This window comes from Apis cerana, linkage group LG10, assembly GCF_029169275.1.
Source record: "Apis cerana isolate GH-2021 linkage group LG10, AcerK_1.0, whole genome shotgun sequence".
Taxonomy (NCBI): Eukaryota; Metazoa; Arthropoda; class Insecta; order Hymenoptera; family Apidae; genus Apis; species Apis cerana.
In genome coordinates, this window is record NC_083861.1 from 7,659,804 (window position 1) to 7,674,543 (window position 14,740).

A 14,740-nucleotide genomic window follows, 5' to 3' on the forward strand; every position below is an offset into this window, starting at 1 on the left:
TGAACAGGAATTCTGATCGGTATCTTTGGAAGCTGACGGGGCTCGAGGTGAATCGAGGGACCGAGACACTCTCGTCACTCACCGAGATATATGTATACGTATAATATAACTCGTGTGTACGCGTGCACACGTTTTAATGGTGTACGTATAATAAGTCGAATCGAATTCTTTCGTCCTTCCCTAAATTTGTTGCCGTGAACCTTGTTGCGCATACGTAACTTTGCATTTACAACAGCAACGAGAACTGGAGCTAGACTCGACTGAACCGGAGTGGAAACGCAAAGAAATCATATTAGGGGTGGGGATGGAAAACGAAATTTGCGATCTCGTTCACGTGGTCCATGTTGTGTAAAAGCGCTGTAAGGTGCTTAAGAAAGAAAGAAAGAAAGAAAGAAAAAAAAAATAAAAATAAAGAAATAAAATGAAACGATAGAATGATAAAACAGAGAAAAGAAGAGCGTAATGAAGAGAGTACATAAGAAAAAATAGATTTTATTCAAAAATTTATTGTGATCTTGCGAGGAGGTTTTTTTTTTTTTTTTATGTTTTTTCGTATGATTTTTCCCTTCTTTTTCGTCTTTTTTTTTCTTTTCTTCGGCTTTTTTTTCTTTTTTTTTAAGGAAAGTCGTTTCGTTTTTTTTCTCTCTCTCCTTCTCTCTCTTCCTCCCTTTCCATCTTTCTCTCTGCGCGTCGCTCTCTCGTTACAATGCGTTCATACAAAACAAGTGGGCGGTTTGATCGAGCGTCGAATCTTCCCGTCCGTGACCGAACAGAGAGAGAGAGAAAGAGAGATCGAATAGAGAAAAATACAAAACACGGTAGAAATGCAACAACACAAGAATTTCGAGCGAAAATAATTATTGTTTTGACCAAAAAAAAAAAAAAAAAAAAGAAAAAAAAGACACATTTGAATAAAATGAAACGTTTTACGCACGAATTAAGGAGAAACACAAAGAGGTCAGTCTTGGCTCAGTGGTTCGCTGCTCTCGTGTAAATATTATAAAATCGTAAATAAAACGATATAATATATATATAATATATATATATATATATGCATCACCGGCGCCAAGCGCTCACTTCGGTGATTTGATTCATCCTCCATATTTTTTTTTTTTCCTCTTTTTTTTTCCCTTTTTTTTTTAAACGTTTTTTTAAAACTCTTTACATTTACGATCGTGCGAGAGTTCGTGTATACATATAAAAATCTATATATATATTTATATATAAATAAGACGCGAGCTACGCGTGCGTTGAAACACTAAGTACACGCGGGATCTGATCACCGTCTACACTAAGAGTTCACGCGAACGATGAAATGGAGAATGGAAAAAAACGCAATTTTATATTGAAAAAACGAATTTCTATGTATATATATATATGTGTGTGTGTACATATATTTTATATATATGTACACACACACATATATACATATATATGTATAAACAGGATTGAACGAAAGAAACAAAGAGAAACGAATTTTGTCTTTCGTCTCGTCTCGTCTCGTCTCGCGCTTGTCCCGCCCGTCTTTCACTTTTTTTTTTTTACACGTTTCGGGACACGAGCACGAAACGGAGCACGCGTGCTCAAGCGAGCTTACGAAACGAACGTGGAGAATCACGCGCGAACAAGTAACGTTACCGCGAACCAGCTTTCAATTACACGGAAACATTGAGAACAAAGGACATCGACGCGGAAGAACGGGTAACGCACAATGCGTCTTCCGCCCGCGATTTCGCGACCAATTTTTTTCCCCGACTTTTTCTTCTCTCTTGTTTTTTTTTTTTTTTTTTCCATTCGTTTTTTGCTCTTTTGTTTTCATACACGTGTATATGTGTATACGTGTTCCTCTCTGTGTGCATGTGTATGTGTTTTTTTTTTTTTTTTTTTCAATAGGGATGGCTATTTTTCAAGCGAAACTCGTATAGTTTTCAACGCACCGCGGCACGATCCTAAGTGTACATATGCACATCCGTAATGTATTGCACCTGCATCAGCGTCCGCATCGAAAGTTTTAAAGCTAAATTTTGAAAGCGAGATCTCGTATGTCGAAGGGGGGAAGGAGGGAGGGGAGGGGGGGGGAGGGAGGTGTACGGTAGTAGCGGTAGTTGTGGTGATGGTGTGTTTGTGCAACGAGAGAAAAAAAAAAAAAAAAAAATTCGTTGGTGTACACCGGTTATAAATTAATAGTATGTATATAAAAAAAACAGAGGTTTCGTGTAAGGGTGTGTCTCGTTCTCTCTCTAGATACGCATATTATATATATATATATATAAAAAAAAAAAAAGGAAAACAAAACAGAACGCGAACAGAGTTATTACATAGTAGTACAAAAACTAGAGAGGAAATTAAAAGAGAAAAGAGAGGTGTTCCGGGTCGCGTCATCCTGTCGCGAGGCTTGGCCCCGTCTGCGGAGCCGGTAGCCCTGAGTCTTATAAAAAGGGAGAGAGAAAACAATAATTTACATTAATCGTTATATAGGTAATAATATATAAAGCTTATAACCTAATCTATGTTGAGCATTCAGTGGACGACAGGGGACAACGCGGCCCGACGCGGCTCTCTTTTAGTCTTCTGCGTTTTGAAAGCACACAACCGAATAGATTTCAAAGAGACGAGAACTGAAAAAAAAAAAAAAAAAACGGTAAGAAAAAAAAAATATTACAAAATTACAATAGCAATAATAATAATAATAATAAAAAAAAAAAAGAAGAGATAAAACAAAATTAAAGAAACATAGATCGCCTTGTTCTTCCTATTCATGTATACAAACGTGAAACGTTTTGCGTTCCCTGTCGCGTAAAAAAACGTTGCGACCCGTATTCGCAATTACGATTCTTCCTTCTTTTTCGCGTTTGTCTTCATTCTCATTCTTTCTCATTTTTCGCATCCGTATAAAATTTACTTTCTCTCGCTCTCTTTCTCTCTTTCTCTCTCTTTCACACGCACACATTCTCTCTCTCTCTCTCTCTCTCTCTTTCTCTCGCATTCTCTTTCTCTCTTCTCTTTCTCTTTCTCTCTCCCTTTCTCTCGATGAAACGTGCAACAAGTGATAAATATAAAGACAAAAAAAAAAAATAATAATAAAATGACAAATAATAAATGCATCGTAGCGGTAGGTAGCAGTAACAAAAGTTATTTAACAAAATTTGTCGGTGCAAAAGAGCGGCCGGACGACGTCGGCTATCGCGAAATAGTTATTCGATCGACGTCGGGACGACGCGCGTCGTTTTCTTTCCCTCCTTTCTACCTATTCTAACGTTCCCTATTCCGTGATATTAACCGACGATAGAGCCAGGCAAGTACGGTTTCGCGAACGTTTATTCTGGTTTGTTTCGATTCGATTGAAAGTTACAAAAAAAAAAAAAAAAAAAGAAAAAGAAAAAAAAGAAAAAGAGCCGACTCTCGTACGTTCTGCGCGTAGAGGGACCGGATAATCCACGAGCCCGATCACTCGTCGTGCATACTGTACACATATTAGAATAGAAGAATCGCTTATAAATAAACATTATCGTAACATCGTATACGTCGACGCTTATCGTCACGACGATACCATCTCATGGATCATCCGATCGTGTGCATACACACGCTTTCGTGATTGTTCTCCGCGCTCTTTCTTCTCCTTTTTCTTTCATTTTTCCTCTCTTCTTCTTTCTTCTTCTTCTTTTCTTTTCTTTCTTTCTTTCTTTCTTTCTTTCTTTTTTTTTTTTTTAGTCTCTTTATCTCGCTATACTGAATCGATATCACAGTACCTATCGCCACCCCCCCTCTTTTTCTTTTCTTTTTTGCTTCCACGTTTTTTTCCCTTCTCCTTCTTCCCTCCCTTCATCTACTTCTTCTTCTTCTTCTCCTTCGTTTTTTCTTCCCCCCCTCCCCTTTTCCTCTCTCGTTTCCTCGCTTCATCCGCGCTCCGACGACGCTCGTCGGAGTGTTTCGTCGATCGAAATGGCACCACACAAGGTTCTGACGTCGTCCAACCACCCGAACCAGTTTCGCAGCAGTTCGCAACGAGTTCTGCGACCGGCACGTATACACGGAACTTAAAAGTAAAAATATAACGCGTCCCTGTCGTCTCGGGCCAGATCAGCTGGCTATCGCGTTTCTTTTTTTCCTTTTCCTTGCAAAAAAAGTTACCTTCGCGAAAAAGTATAAAATATTTTATATGTGTATACATATATATATATATGTATAGATATATATATATATATACATATATAGAAAGGATTAAACATTTAAAAATCAATCCGACATCGCGTTATCTCTTCTATCTTATAAATATATATATACATATATAAATATATATATGTATATATATATATCACACGGCCGATTTTGTGACTGCGAGATTAAGGTATAATAAGCATAAGCACTAGTAGTTGATTATTCCGAGTAAGGAATAATCCGTAGAAGAGAAAAAAAGAAAGAAAAGAAAAAGAAAAAGAAAAGAAATTACGAAAGAAAAAAACGCAAGAAAATAACGTCTCAACAATGTCGGATATTCAGGACGAAAGAACGTTCCGTCGACGAGTGCCACAAAAAACGAGAAACGTACGATAAAAAATGTGGAAGGGTGACAGCAAAAAAGAAAAGGAAATATTCTACTTAAAAAGAAAGAAACAAGAACGATGTACCAACCACTGCACCGTATGCGAAAAATTCTCTCGCGATAGAAACTTAATAATAATTAATAATTAACAGCGATAATAATAAGATGCGAGATATATCGTTACATCGAGTACGATGTTCTAGAACAAATGATTAAAAAAAAAAAAAAATACAAAAAAAGTTCGTTCGTATCTACAATTTTTTTTTTTTTTGCAACAATTAATCATCTTTCTCTTTTTTCTCTTCTCGTCTCTTCCCATTCTTTGCTCTTCGAGTCTACTTCGATAAAACTATTAAAATGAGTATTTCTTTTTCTTTTTTTATTTGAACATAATCTTTTCCGGGCTGACGATATTTTTCCCCCTGCTATGTATATATATATATATAAAAAAAGAAAGGATGAGCCACGCCCGAAAGAATCTTAATCCATTTCGCATGAATAACTTTTTTTATCATTTTACTCTTTTTAGACGTGGAAAAAAAAATGATACGCGAAAAGTGAATTAAAAAAAAAAAGAAAAAAAAAAGAAAACGGTTTAAAAAACCGAGGATCAAGTCTAAAGAATTCGATCGAGTTTTTATGAGAAACTTAATAATCCAACGATGATCGAATCGCGTCGCGTGCAAGGTTCTGATTCGTGTAAGGAACGATATAATAATAAAAAAGATCAAATTTCGGGTTACACGAAACGAAAACCTGAAAAGAAATATTGGAATAACGTTAATTAAGATGGCCGACACGATCGTTTAATGATCGTAATTCAATGAACGATTTTTCTTTCGATGGAGCGTGGCCACATTTTATTCGTCGATCGGTAAACATCTAATAAACCAATTATTATTTCACTGGCGAATAATATTTCGCGCGTCCACGTGAAATCGCCCTGTCGTTCTGTCGCGGAACGGAAAGATTGAATTATTGTTTTCACGCGCGGCACGTATTTTTCGACGAGTGAAAATTTAACCGAAAAAAAAAAATATATATATATATATATATATATATACATATATAAATGGCCAACCAAAAAAAAAAGCACAAAATAAAAATAGGAAAAAGAGAAACAGGTTTTGCAGTGGTTCGATAGTTTTCACGATTATTACTTGTTTCCGTTTAAATGATGGCCGATCAGTTACGACCGTAAGATATCCCAGAAACTTTGAAACGATCTGTATAAAGTTTAATAAGATTTTCGAGAAGGCATAAGAATGTCGGCGATCGACACGATTTTATATCGAATTTAACCACCCGGGAAATCAGTGATCCGGATCGCGAAACGTATAAACGAGTAGTGCCGCTAAAATCGTACAAGGAGAGAGAGACGAGCGGATCTAAAAAAGATCGGGATGTAACACGAAAGATCGCCCCGCGAAATATATATCGTAACAATTATAATACTCGTGAATCACGGAGAATTCCTCTTCTTTTTTTGAAGAACCTGCTCCTTCGTTTTGATTTTTTTCTTCTTTTTTTTTTTTTCTTTTTTCTTTTTTTTTCTTTTTTACGCGCTTGCAACGAATAAGAAAATATGAAAAAAATGAACAACGAGGATAATAATAATATTACTATAAAAAAAAAAAAAAAAAAGAAAACACAACGTTAAAAATGATTATCAGCGAACGATCACATCGTCGTCGTTTCTATCCCGCGGTTTCTGGCGCTTCTGCACGTTTTTTTCTTTTTGCTTTTTTTCTTTTTTCCCTAACCTATTTTTATAAACGCGATATAAGTAGATCTCTAATAATTTAATGAGTCGATTAACGTGACGCCTGACGACACGATCACTTCATTCATTCATTCTCACATCTTTCGTATCTTTCCCTTTTAAACTTGCTTGTTTTTCCACTTTTTCTTCTTCTCCTCACTCTTCTTCTCCTCCTCTCTTTTTCTTCCTCCTCTTTCCTCTCAGTCCCACTTTTTCTTTCTTTTCCTTTCCCGCCTTTAGTACTGTATCAGAGTATCGATAATTGCAGTTTTTCAATATAATTATTAATATACCATCCTAAAATACGGTCAAATCACTGCCGCGAGCAGCAATTCCGAGGCACTACAAACAGGCCACAGAGAATATGGCCGCACAATTATTCATCTTCAGATCATCTCTGTGTCTAAATGATAAAAGACTAACTGTAGAACGCCTAATATACGTATAATCGTAATCATATACTTATGCATCTCGTCATCTATAGGTATAGATCATTATAATATATATATATATATAATATATATAATATATATATAATGTACAATAATTAGAGAGATCACACGTCTTAATATAGAAATTTAAAAGACTATTCTCTAGTACGTTGAAATTTTTTTCAATATTTTGTGTGTGTTCTTTTGTGTTCGTGTTATGTATTTCTTTCCCCATTTTCGTATCGCATTTTTAAGTATTGCCACGAAACATTTATTCCTGTTTTGCTTCAATCTTTTTTTTCTTCTTCTTCTTCTTCTTCTTCTTCTCCTTCTTCCGTTTTCGTTTGCTTCTGTTCACCGGTTGATGTGATGATAATTGCGTAATTATTATAATTATAATTATTATTATTACTATTATTATTATTAGTATTATTATTAATATTATTATTATTATTAAGTTCCGGATGAGCGGACTTCACGAGGGTCCTTCGAAAGTCTTTTTTTTCCTCTTTTTTTTTTTACCCACGGCTTACTCCCCTTTCGAGCTCTACTCTATCGACTACCCTACTTACGCTACTCTACGGTGTCTCAGCCTTCTTCCACGTTCCCTCCTCTTTCGTTTTTTTTTTTCTTGTTTTGCTTTGTGTCGCTTACCTAGTGTTACGTTCAGCACCAATCTGATTTTAAAACCGATTCAAAATATCATCATTATAGTTAATAGAATAATATAACCTGTCGTATAAATATACATTCAAATATTACTATAGTATACAAGAGTCGTACCTCTCCCCTCGCGCAACTATCGTCATCGTCAACTTGCCGTACCCCGAAAAGCTATGGCTCAGCACTCTGGGGGGATACGCCGTCCTCGTAAATCCTACCTAATCTCTCTTCTTCTCTTTCCCTCTTACGCTCGCCCTCGCACACACATACACACACACACACACACATTTTTCTCTCACCCTTCTTTTACATCCATACTTCTATCTTCTGGTTTCTTTCCCTCTCTCTCTCTCTCTCTCATATCTTCGTCTCCCGCATCTTCTTTCTTCTTCATTTCATTTTTTCCCCCCTCCGATCTCTCGTATCCTTCAGCGATTTTACCCACTCCTATACCCTTCGTCTCTCTTCGTTTCACCCTCGATTCTGCACGCGCGCACTCGCAACTCTCTCTCTCGTTCTCGCTCTCGCTCTCTCTGCTTCCATTTTCTCATTCACACACGGGAATCCACGCAGCATCCACGCAGTATCCATGCGACCAAACACGCACTCTCTTGCTCGCTCTTTTTCGCGCCATTTCAACATTTTTTTTTCTTTTTTCTCCTCCACTCGGTTTTGTTTGTTCGTCGGAGTGAACGGCTTTACATATTTACAGGCATTCTTCTCGTGGTCGTGTATTCACCTCCCTCTCGAGGCAACGTATCTTCCTCCCATCACGTATATCTCTTTCTCTTTTTCTCTTTCTTCTTTTCCCCCTTTTTCTTTCTCTTTCTTTTTGTTCCTTCTCCTTTCTCCATCTTTTGTTTCATTTAAACATAGGCAAGTTAGATATCGTATCACAATCGTTATCAATTTTTTTTTTGTTTTGTTTTGTTTTGTTTTGTTTTGTTTTGTTACGTTTTGCTTCTAATCTGGTCGTCGAATCGAACATCTTCAAACACCCGTGCGCACGAGCGTTTTCCTTTTGACGAAACACATATCCCGAATATATATACGAGTTTGTCACTACGACGTACGTACGTGTGCATGTGTCTTCTTCGTATCTGTGTATCGTGTGACTGATCCGTATGTGCGCACTCTTATGTATACTCGTGTGTATATACTCGTGTACACGTGTTTCTGCGTGTACGTATGTATGTATGTACGTGTGTATGCGTGTGTGTGTGAGCGGTGTGTGACGAACGACACCTCGGACGGCCTGCCTGCCTTGCGCGCGCGGAACCACCGAACTCTCTCGAGCTATTCGCTTCATCCACGAAAAAAACGCGAGAAGGTACGTCGTTAATTCATTAATATATATAAAAAATACGTATGGGGGAATAGACGAGATTCTTCGTTGGTTGAGTCACCATTTTTCTGGCGCCAGCGATCAGCTCGACGGTGAACGACACAACGACTCCCTCGTCTTTCCGCAAGCTCCGACCTCTTTCCCTCCCGAAACCCATTTGCAATCGCGTAGCTCGCTCGGTTCGTGACTTGGCGCGTGTCAGTTACCACGCTCCCTTGTATTTCCATTTTCCGTTGCTTCCCTCTTTCTCTCAATCTCTCACTCTCGCCCTCTCTCTCGATCTCTCGTTCTCACGCTCATCCTCTCCCTCTTTCTCTCATCCTCTCCGTGAAACAGAATCTCTCTGCAGCGTAGAATCAACGACAGATTCGGGGAACGAACGTGGCGCACTCGTCGAGCGAGGTGATGATCGGCGATGAAAATCGAAGAGAAGAGCAGTCGCGCTGTTGCGGAGGAGGTGTTGTGAGTTTCTCTCTCTCTGGGCGAGCTCGTGCGAATGCGTTGGGTCGCGTGGACGGAGAGAGGGTCGGACCGCACGAGTGGAAACGGACCACACTGGTCGGACGAGGTCGCACAATCTATCGGTAATAAGAGTAAACGCGATCGACGTGCGTCAACGTGTCACACTCGTACACTCGCATATACACGCGCACACAACACCAATCCAACCACGAATCGAACTATATAGAAAGAGACACGGCGGCTCGAAAACGTGTATATATATATATATACACGTATAAGTCGGTGTGTCGATCATCGTCGAGCTGATGACTAGCTGGCGACGCGTTCCGAGGCTGTGCGAACCAATGGAACGAGGAAACGAAGCGAACCTTGAAACGAAAAGAAAGAGGCTAGTAAATGCACGATAAATGTCACGGGTAGTGTTGCTGGATCGGCTGGGTGCATCGGTGCGTCGCGACACTGGACGACGTCGTTGCGGCGGTCACTGCTGCTGCTGCTGCGGCGGCGGCGGCGGCGGCGGCGTCGCTCTGTAACGCGTGACCGAAGCATCGCTGAAATCTCAGCGGTATTCCTGCTTGCTAGTAGGCGGCAGGATGGACGGTTAGTCACTGCGGCGGCAGGCCGGTCGGTGGTTTGAATTCGCCGGCAACGGACACCCCGTTCGCCTGTGCCGGGAACTGCGCCGTCGACACCGGGGGTTGGTGATTAAACGCGGGCGCGTAACATTGGGGGAAGTAGAGCTCCGGCTTGACCACGGTCGGCGTCAGCCCTCTGGGGACGGGGACGGGGCCCAGGCCGGCCGGCGTGCCGGGCGGTTTCGAGTCGCTGCTCGAGTTCCTGCGCACCTTGGCCGCGTGCGGATTCATGTGGTTGTCGATGTGCTTCTTGACCTCGGGCTCGGTGGCGAAACGCCGCCTGCAGTTGGGCATCGGGCAGCAGAAGGGCCGGTCACCCTGGTGGGTGCGCGTGTGCTGGTCCAGTATCGCCTTCTGGCGGAAATCCTTGCCGCACTGTTGACACTTGTACGGCTTCTCGCCCGTGTGGATGCGCAAATGTTGGTTCAAGATCGTGCGCTGGCGGAAATTACGGCCGCAGTACACGCACCCGTACGGCTTTTCGTTCGTGTGGATGCGAAGGTGTTGGGTCAAGTGGGACTGTTGCCTGAACCTCTTGCCGCACTCGGGGCAAGGGTACGGTCTCGACTCGATGTGTATGCACCCGTGCTGCAGCAACGTGGACTTTTGCTTGAACTCCTTCTGACAGATCGGACACCGAACGTACAACGGCATACCCGCGGAGCGGCCGTGCTGTATCACGTCCGGCAGACAGCTCTTGCTACCGCCTTGCTGCTTGATGTATTGGAGAGCGCCGAAGCTGCCCGTGCCACCCGCGCCGAAAACCGCGTGATTCCCGCCCTTCGGGTCCTTGAAGTAGGCGGGATACTGGATCGAGTTCGCGTCCGGCGCCGGGCTGAACGCGCCCGACTGCGTGTCCGTGTCGCCGAACGTCGATCCCACCTCCTCCTTCCCCTCCTCCTGCGGAAACGGAACGTCCTGGGGCCAGAGTGTCGGCGTCATCCCATTCTTGAAGATTAGATGCGGACTCACGTCTGTAACAGACACGAGAACCAAGTTTATCCTCCAACTTCTCCTGCTAACCCCGTACGTCGGAGGAATCTTTAATTTTTTTCTATTTTTTTCGTTTCTTTCTGTTAGAAGCCCGGAGATCACGCGACCACTGAAGAGACTAGACTAGCCGCGAGTGCCCACGTGTTAAGAAAGAAACGGGGGATCTCGATCGGTGGATCGAGAATCGAGTAGGTAGTAGCAGCACGGCGCCAGAGCGTGCAACCCTCGAACCCGCGCAAATTAAAGAAACGACTTTTCCCTTTTCTTCCTTCGATCGAGTCGCGAAAGTTCAAGCATCAAGCATCGCGATCACCCACGTGCTCCGTTCGACGGATCGATTCTCGGCTCCTAGGTCCACCTCCTCCACCTTCGCGAAAACACGCATTCTCTTTTTTCTTTTCTTTCTTTTCTTTTTTTTCTCTCCTTTCTTTTCTTTTCTTTTCTTTTTTTTTTTTTTTTCTACAGCAGAGAATTTTCCAGCCAAAGAGATAGTTAGATAGTTGGTGTTATGTTAAACAGATGCGAGATTAGAGAGGTTCTATTATTACTATTATTATTATTACTATTATTATTATTAATATTATTATTATTATTATTGTTATTATTATTATTCCATACTTGTTAAAATTCCGTCGTGGTCAATTTCGAAGAGAGAGCGAACTTGCAGAGGGCAGAAGAAGTATATATATATATGTATATATATATATGTATGTATGTACATATATATATATATATACACACACACGCGGATTAGATTAGGCGGTCGTGGATGCGGGGGACTAGACTTGTTAGGGGGGAGAGGGAGGGGAGAGGCTCCTCTATCTCACAGCTCACCAGCACTCTCGCGTCCAGCTCAACCGTTCTGATTCTTCGGTTGGCCTTTGGCGGCAACGAGGCCGATTCGTTTCGATCGATTTTACTCGACGAAATTCACGACCAGGAAAACTGCGAAACGAGCAAACGTACGCGATCGCGTTTGTCCGCTGGGAACCGACACATGGGGGGAGGGGGGAGGGGGAGGGTGGTAAGCGGCGGAGAAACCAGATGGATCGAATAACGCCAAACGAATGGAAAAAAATAAACATACAAAGGTGACTGGGTTAGTTAAGAGAGAAATGGCGATCGAAACGAACGTGGAAAAGAGAATGGTTTAATAAATAATGGAGAAGAACGAACGATGACGAGATTGAGAAGAATTGGCGAGATGATATGGCGGCGTATATGATATGCTACAGCATCGTTAAAAATTATAGTAGATAATATATATATATATATATATATATATGTTCATATATATATTCATATGCGTATCATAAGTATTAATATAAAGACGAAGAACTGTGAAGAAGAAGAGATGAAGAGACGATGGTGGCGGCGGTGGTGGTGGCGGTGGTGGTGATAGTAACATTAAGAACCGGTGAATGGGTCAGTGTGGTTGTGGTGGACGCCCTCTGGGAGTCTGGGAGGCAGAGAGAAATGCTCGCCTTGGTGTGTGCGGACGTGCTGATTCAGGATCGCCTTCTGACGGAAGTGTTTTCCGCACTCCGGACATTGGTATGGCTTCTCACCCGAGTGGATGCGCAGATGCTGGTTGAGGATGGCACGCTGCCGGAACGTACGCTCGCAGTACACGCAAGCATACGGCTTCTCGTTCGCGTGTATGCGCAGGTGCTGCGTTAGATGCGATTGTTGCCTGAACCGCTTCCCGCACTCTGGACACCCGTATGGCCGACTGTCCGTATGGATCCGCTCGTGTTGCAACAACGTCGACTTCTGCTTAAAATCTTTCCCGCACGTCAAACACTTGAACAAACGTAGGTCGCTGTTCGCCCCTTTCCCAGACTTGCCGCTCTGCTGGACTATGTCCGGCAACCCGGTCGCCATGTTCGGTGCCCCAGGGCTCGCGTATTGGTGCGCGTCCAGGCTGGGTCCACCGTCCCCCTGCCCGAGGGACGTGAGCATCACGCCCGGCTGCTTCAGATAGTGCAACGCGGAGAAACCACCCGGGGTCAGCATGTGCGGCGGCACCGAGGGCGACGGATGCGGCCTGGCATCCTTGAAGTAGTGCTGCGGATACTGCTGCAGCTCTCCCGCCCCGGGGAAACAATCCGTGCGATCCACCTCGTGAGGGGTCAACTGTTGTTGGGGCGAGTGGTCCTGCTGTTGCGTCTGTTGCTGTTGTTGCTGCTGTTGCTGCTGCTGCTGCTGTTGAACTTGCTGCTGCTGCTGCTGCTGCTGTTGTTGCTGCTGCTGCTGCTGCTGCACTTGTTGCTGCGTCTGCTGCTGCTGCTGTTGTTGCTGTTGCTGCTGTTGCTGCTGCTGTTGAGAGGTGGCTTGATTCGATTGTATATCGTCGTCGGGTGGGGTTAAGGCTTGAGGCTCAGGCGGTGCCGAGGGGTACGGTGAGGGCACGGGAGAGGCCAACGAAGGCGGGGGACCGCTTTCTCCCTCGACAGGGGGACCACAGGCCTGCTGTGGGCTGCCGGACGAGGAGGAGCCCTGCTGTTGCTGTTGTTGCTGTTGCTGCGGGTACAGCCCCCCGTCCTGGAGAGATCCCGGCCCGGGGCCCCATTGCCCCTGGGGTCTCTCCATGTTGTCCTTGTATAATACGTAGGGCGCGCCAGTATCTGGAATCAGACAAGTCGAACGAACCTTTATCGATGCGTGCTCGTGAAAAGTAACAAGCGCCCGTTTTTACTTTTGCGTGCTCGTTGTGCTCGGTAACGGGAGATCGTTCCGGGGGAGAAGGGGAGGGGGGAGGCAGAGAAGAAGGGGAGGGCGGAGGGACGGAGGAAGGGGGGGGGGGAAGAGTCGCTAATTAAAAACACTTACTTCGTCTCCCTGATTTATAAAACACGATTTATAAAATACGTGTATACACAGAATCTTTGAAATCATTCCCTAAAACGAACATCGAACGTTCTCTCCGCTCTACGCACTCTCTCTTTCTCTCTCTTTCTCTCTCTCCGCTCTAGGAGCGGCGGAGGAGGAGGAGGAGGATGAGGAGGAGGTGGGGGAAAACGTAATGGCAAAAAGGCGTACGCGTAATCCTATTAATTTTTCAGCGTTAACGAGCCGGTATATTAGATCAGTAACGGAAGCGTGGTCATATTCTTAACACGTACGGCGCGAGCCCGGTTACAAGCAACGAATGTGTGGTATTCGATTCGTCACGCTCGTAAAATTTCAGCCCGAGACGCGATCGCTCTATAGCGGCCAGGCAAAGTGGGAACGTTACACCCTTCCCTTTGGTTCGACTCTAATTAAGAATCGTTCGACGTTTCCACGAATTGGAATATATGCATGCACGGTGCTGCATACGCTCGAGGGTGGATTTTGATCGATCAGGGGACGATAAAAGAATCGCGTCGTTTCTTCGTTCGAAGACGACAACAACAACAACAACAACAACAACAACAACAACAACTCGTAGAAGGAATCATCGAGGTATCGAATCAGGAATTGTGTACACGCGCTTTCTAACACGAATCCACCACGTTCCCGGTCACGCATGGCCAGATACGTCCGGTTCGAGCTTCGCAAGTTCAACGGCTGTTATGCAGGTCGGATGCACGTCCGCGCGAATGATTTATGAAGTGTTCCACTGTATCTGCGATGTCGAATCTCCCTGCCCTTCTCTGCGCGTTGAAAAAACTTCGCTCCGTCTCCGATCCACCTCTCTCTCTCTCTCTCTCCATTCCATTGTTTCGTGTCTCGTCTCGTCCATTCCCCTGGACGTCGCTATATTTTCGATTATATTGGAAAAATGAGTGTATCGATGGCGCAGGATGGAAGGAAAGGAAAGTTTGGACGAAAAAATTGTATCGTTCTTCCAGGAAGAAAAGGAGGAGAAAAGGAGAAAAAAATGGGAAGGAGAGGAGAAAAAGAAGAAAAGCGGACGAGCTA

At 43.5% G+C, this 14,740-nt stretch overlaps 2 protein-coding genes across 6 annotated transcripts in view; one reads left to right on the top strand and one right to left on the bottom strand.

The window, feature by feature from the left end:
- Positions 1-14,740, top strand: part of LOC107992436 (MATH and LRR domain-containing protein PFE0570w) — a 129,547-nt gene that overhangs the window by 17,566 nt on the left and 97,241 nt on the right. The gene's annotated exons all lie outside the window — the stretch shown is intronic.
- LOC107992422 (zinc finger protein 135) overlaps positions 473-14,740 on the bottom strand; it is a 36,334-nt gene continuing 22,066 nt past the window's right edge. For 4 of the 5 annotated variants that reach the window (XM_062080040.1, XM_062080042.1, XM_062080041.1 and 1 more), the window contains 2 exons: positions 12,319-13,461; positions 473-10,815 (listed from right to left, as the gene is read on the bottom strand). In XM_062080040.1, the coding sequence (XP_061936024.1) occupies positions 9,812-10,815; positions 12,319-13,461 (2,147 nt within the window). In that variant the 3' untranslated portion in view covers positions 473-9,811. The remainder of the gene's footprint in view (positions 10,816-12,318; positions 13,462-14,740) is intronic. The other variant, XM_062080043.1, reaches the window with a different exon arrangement.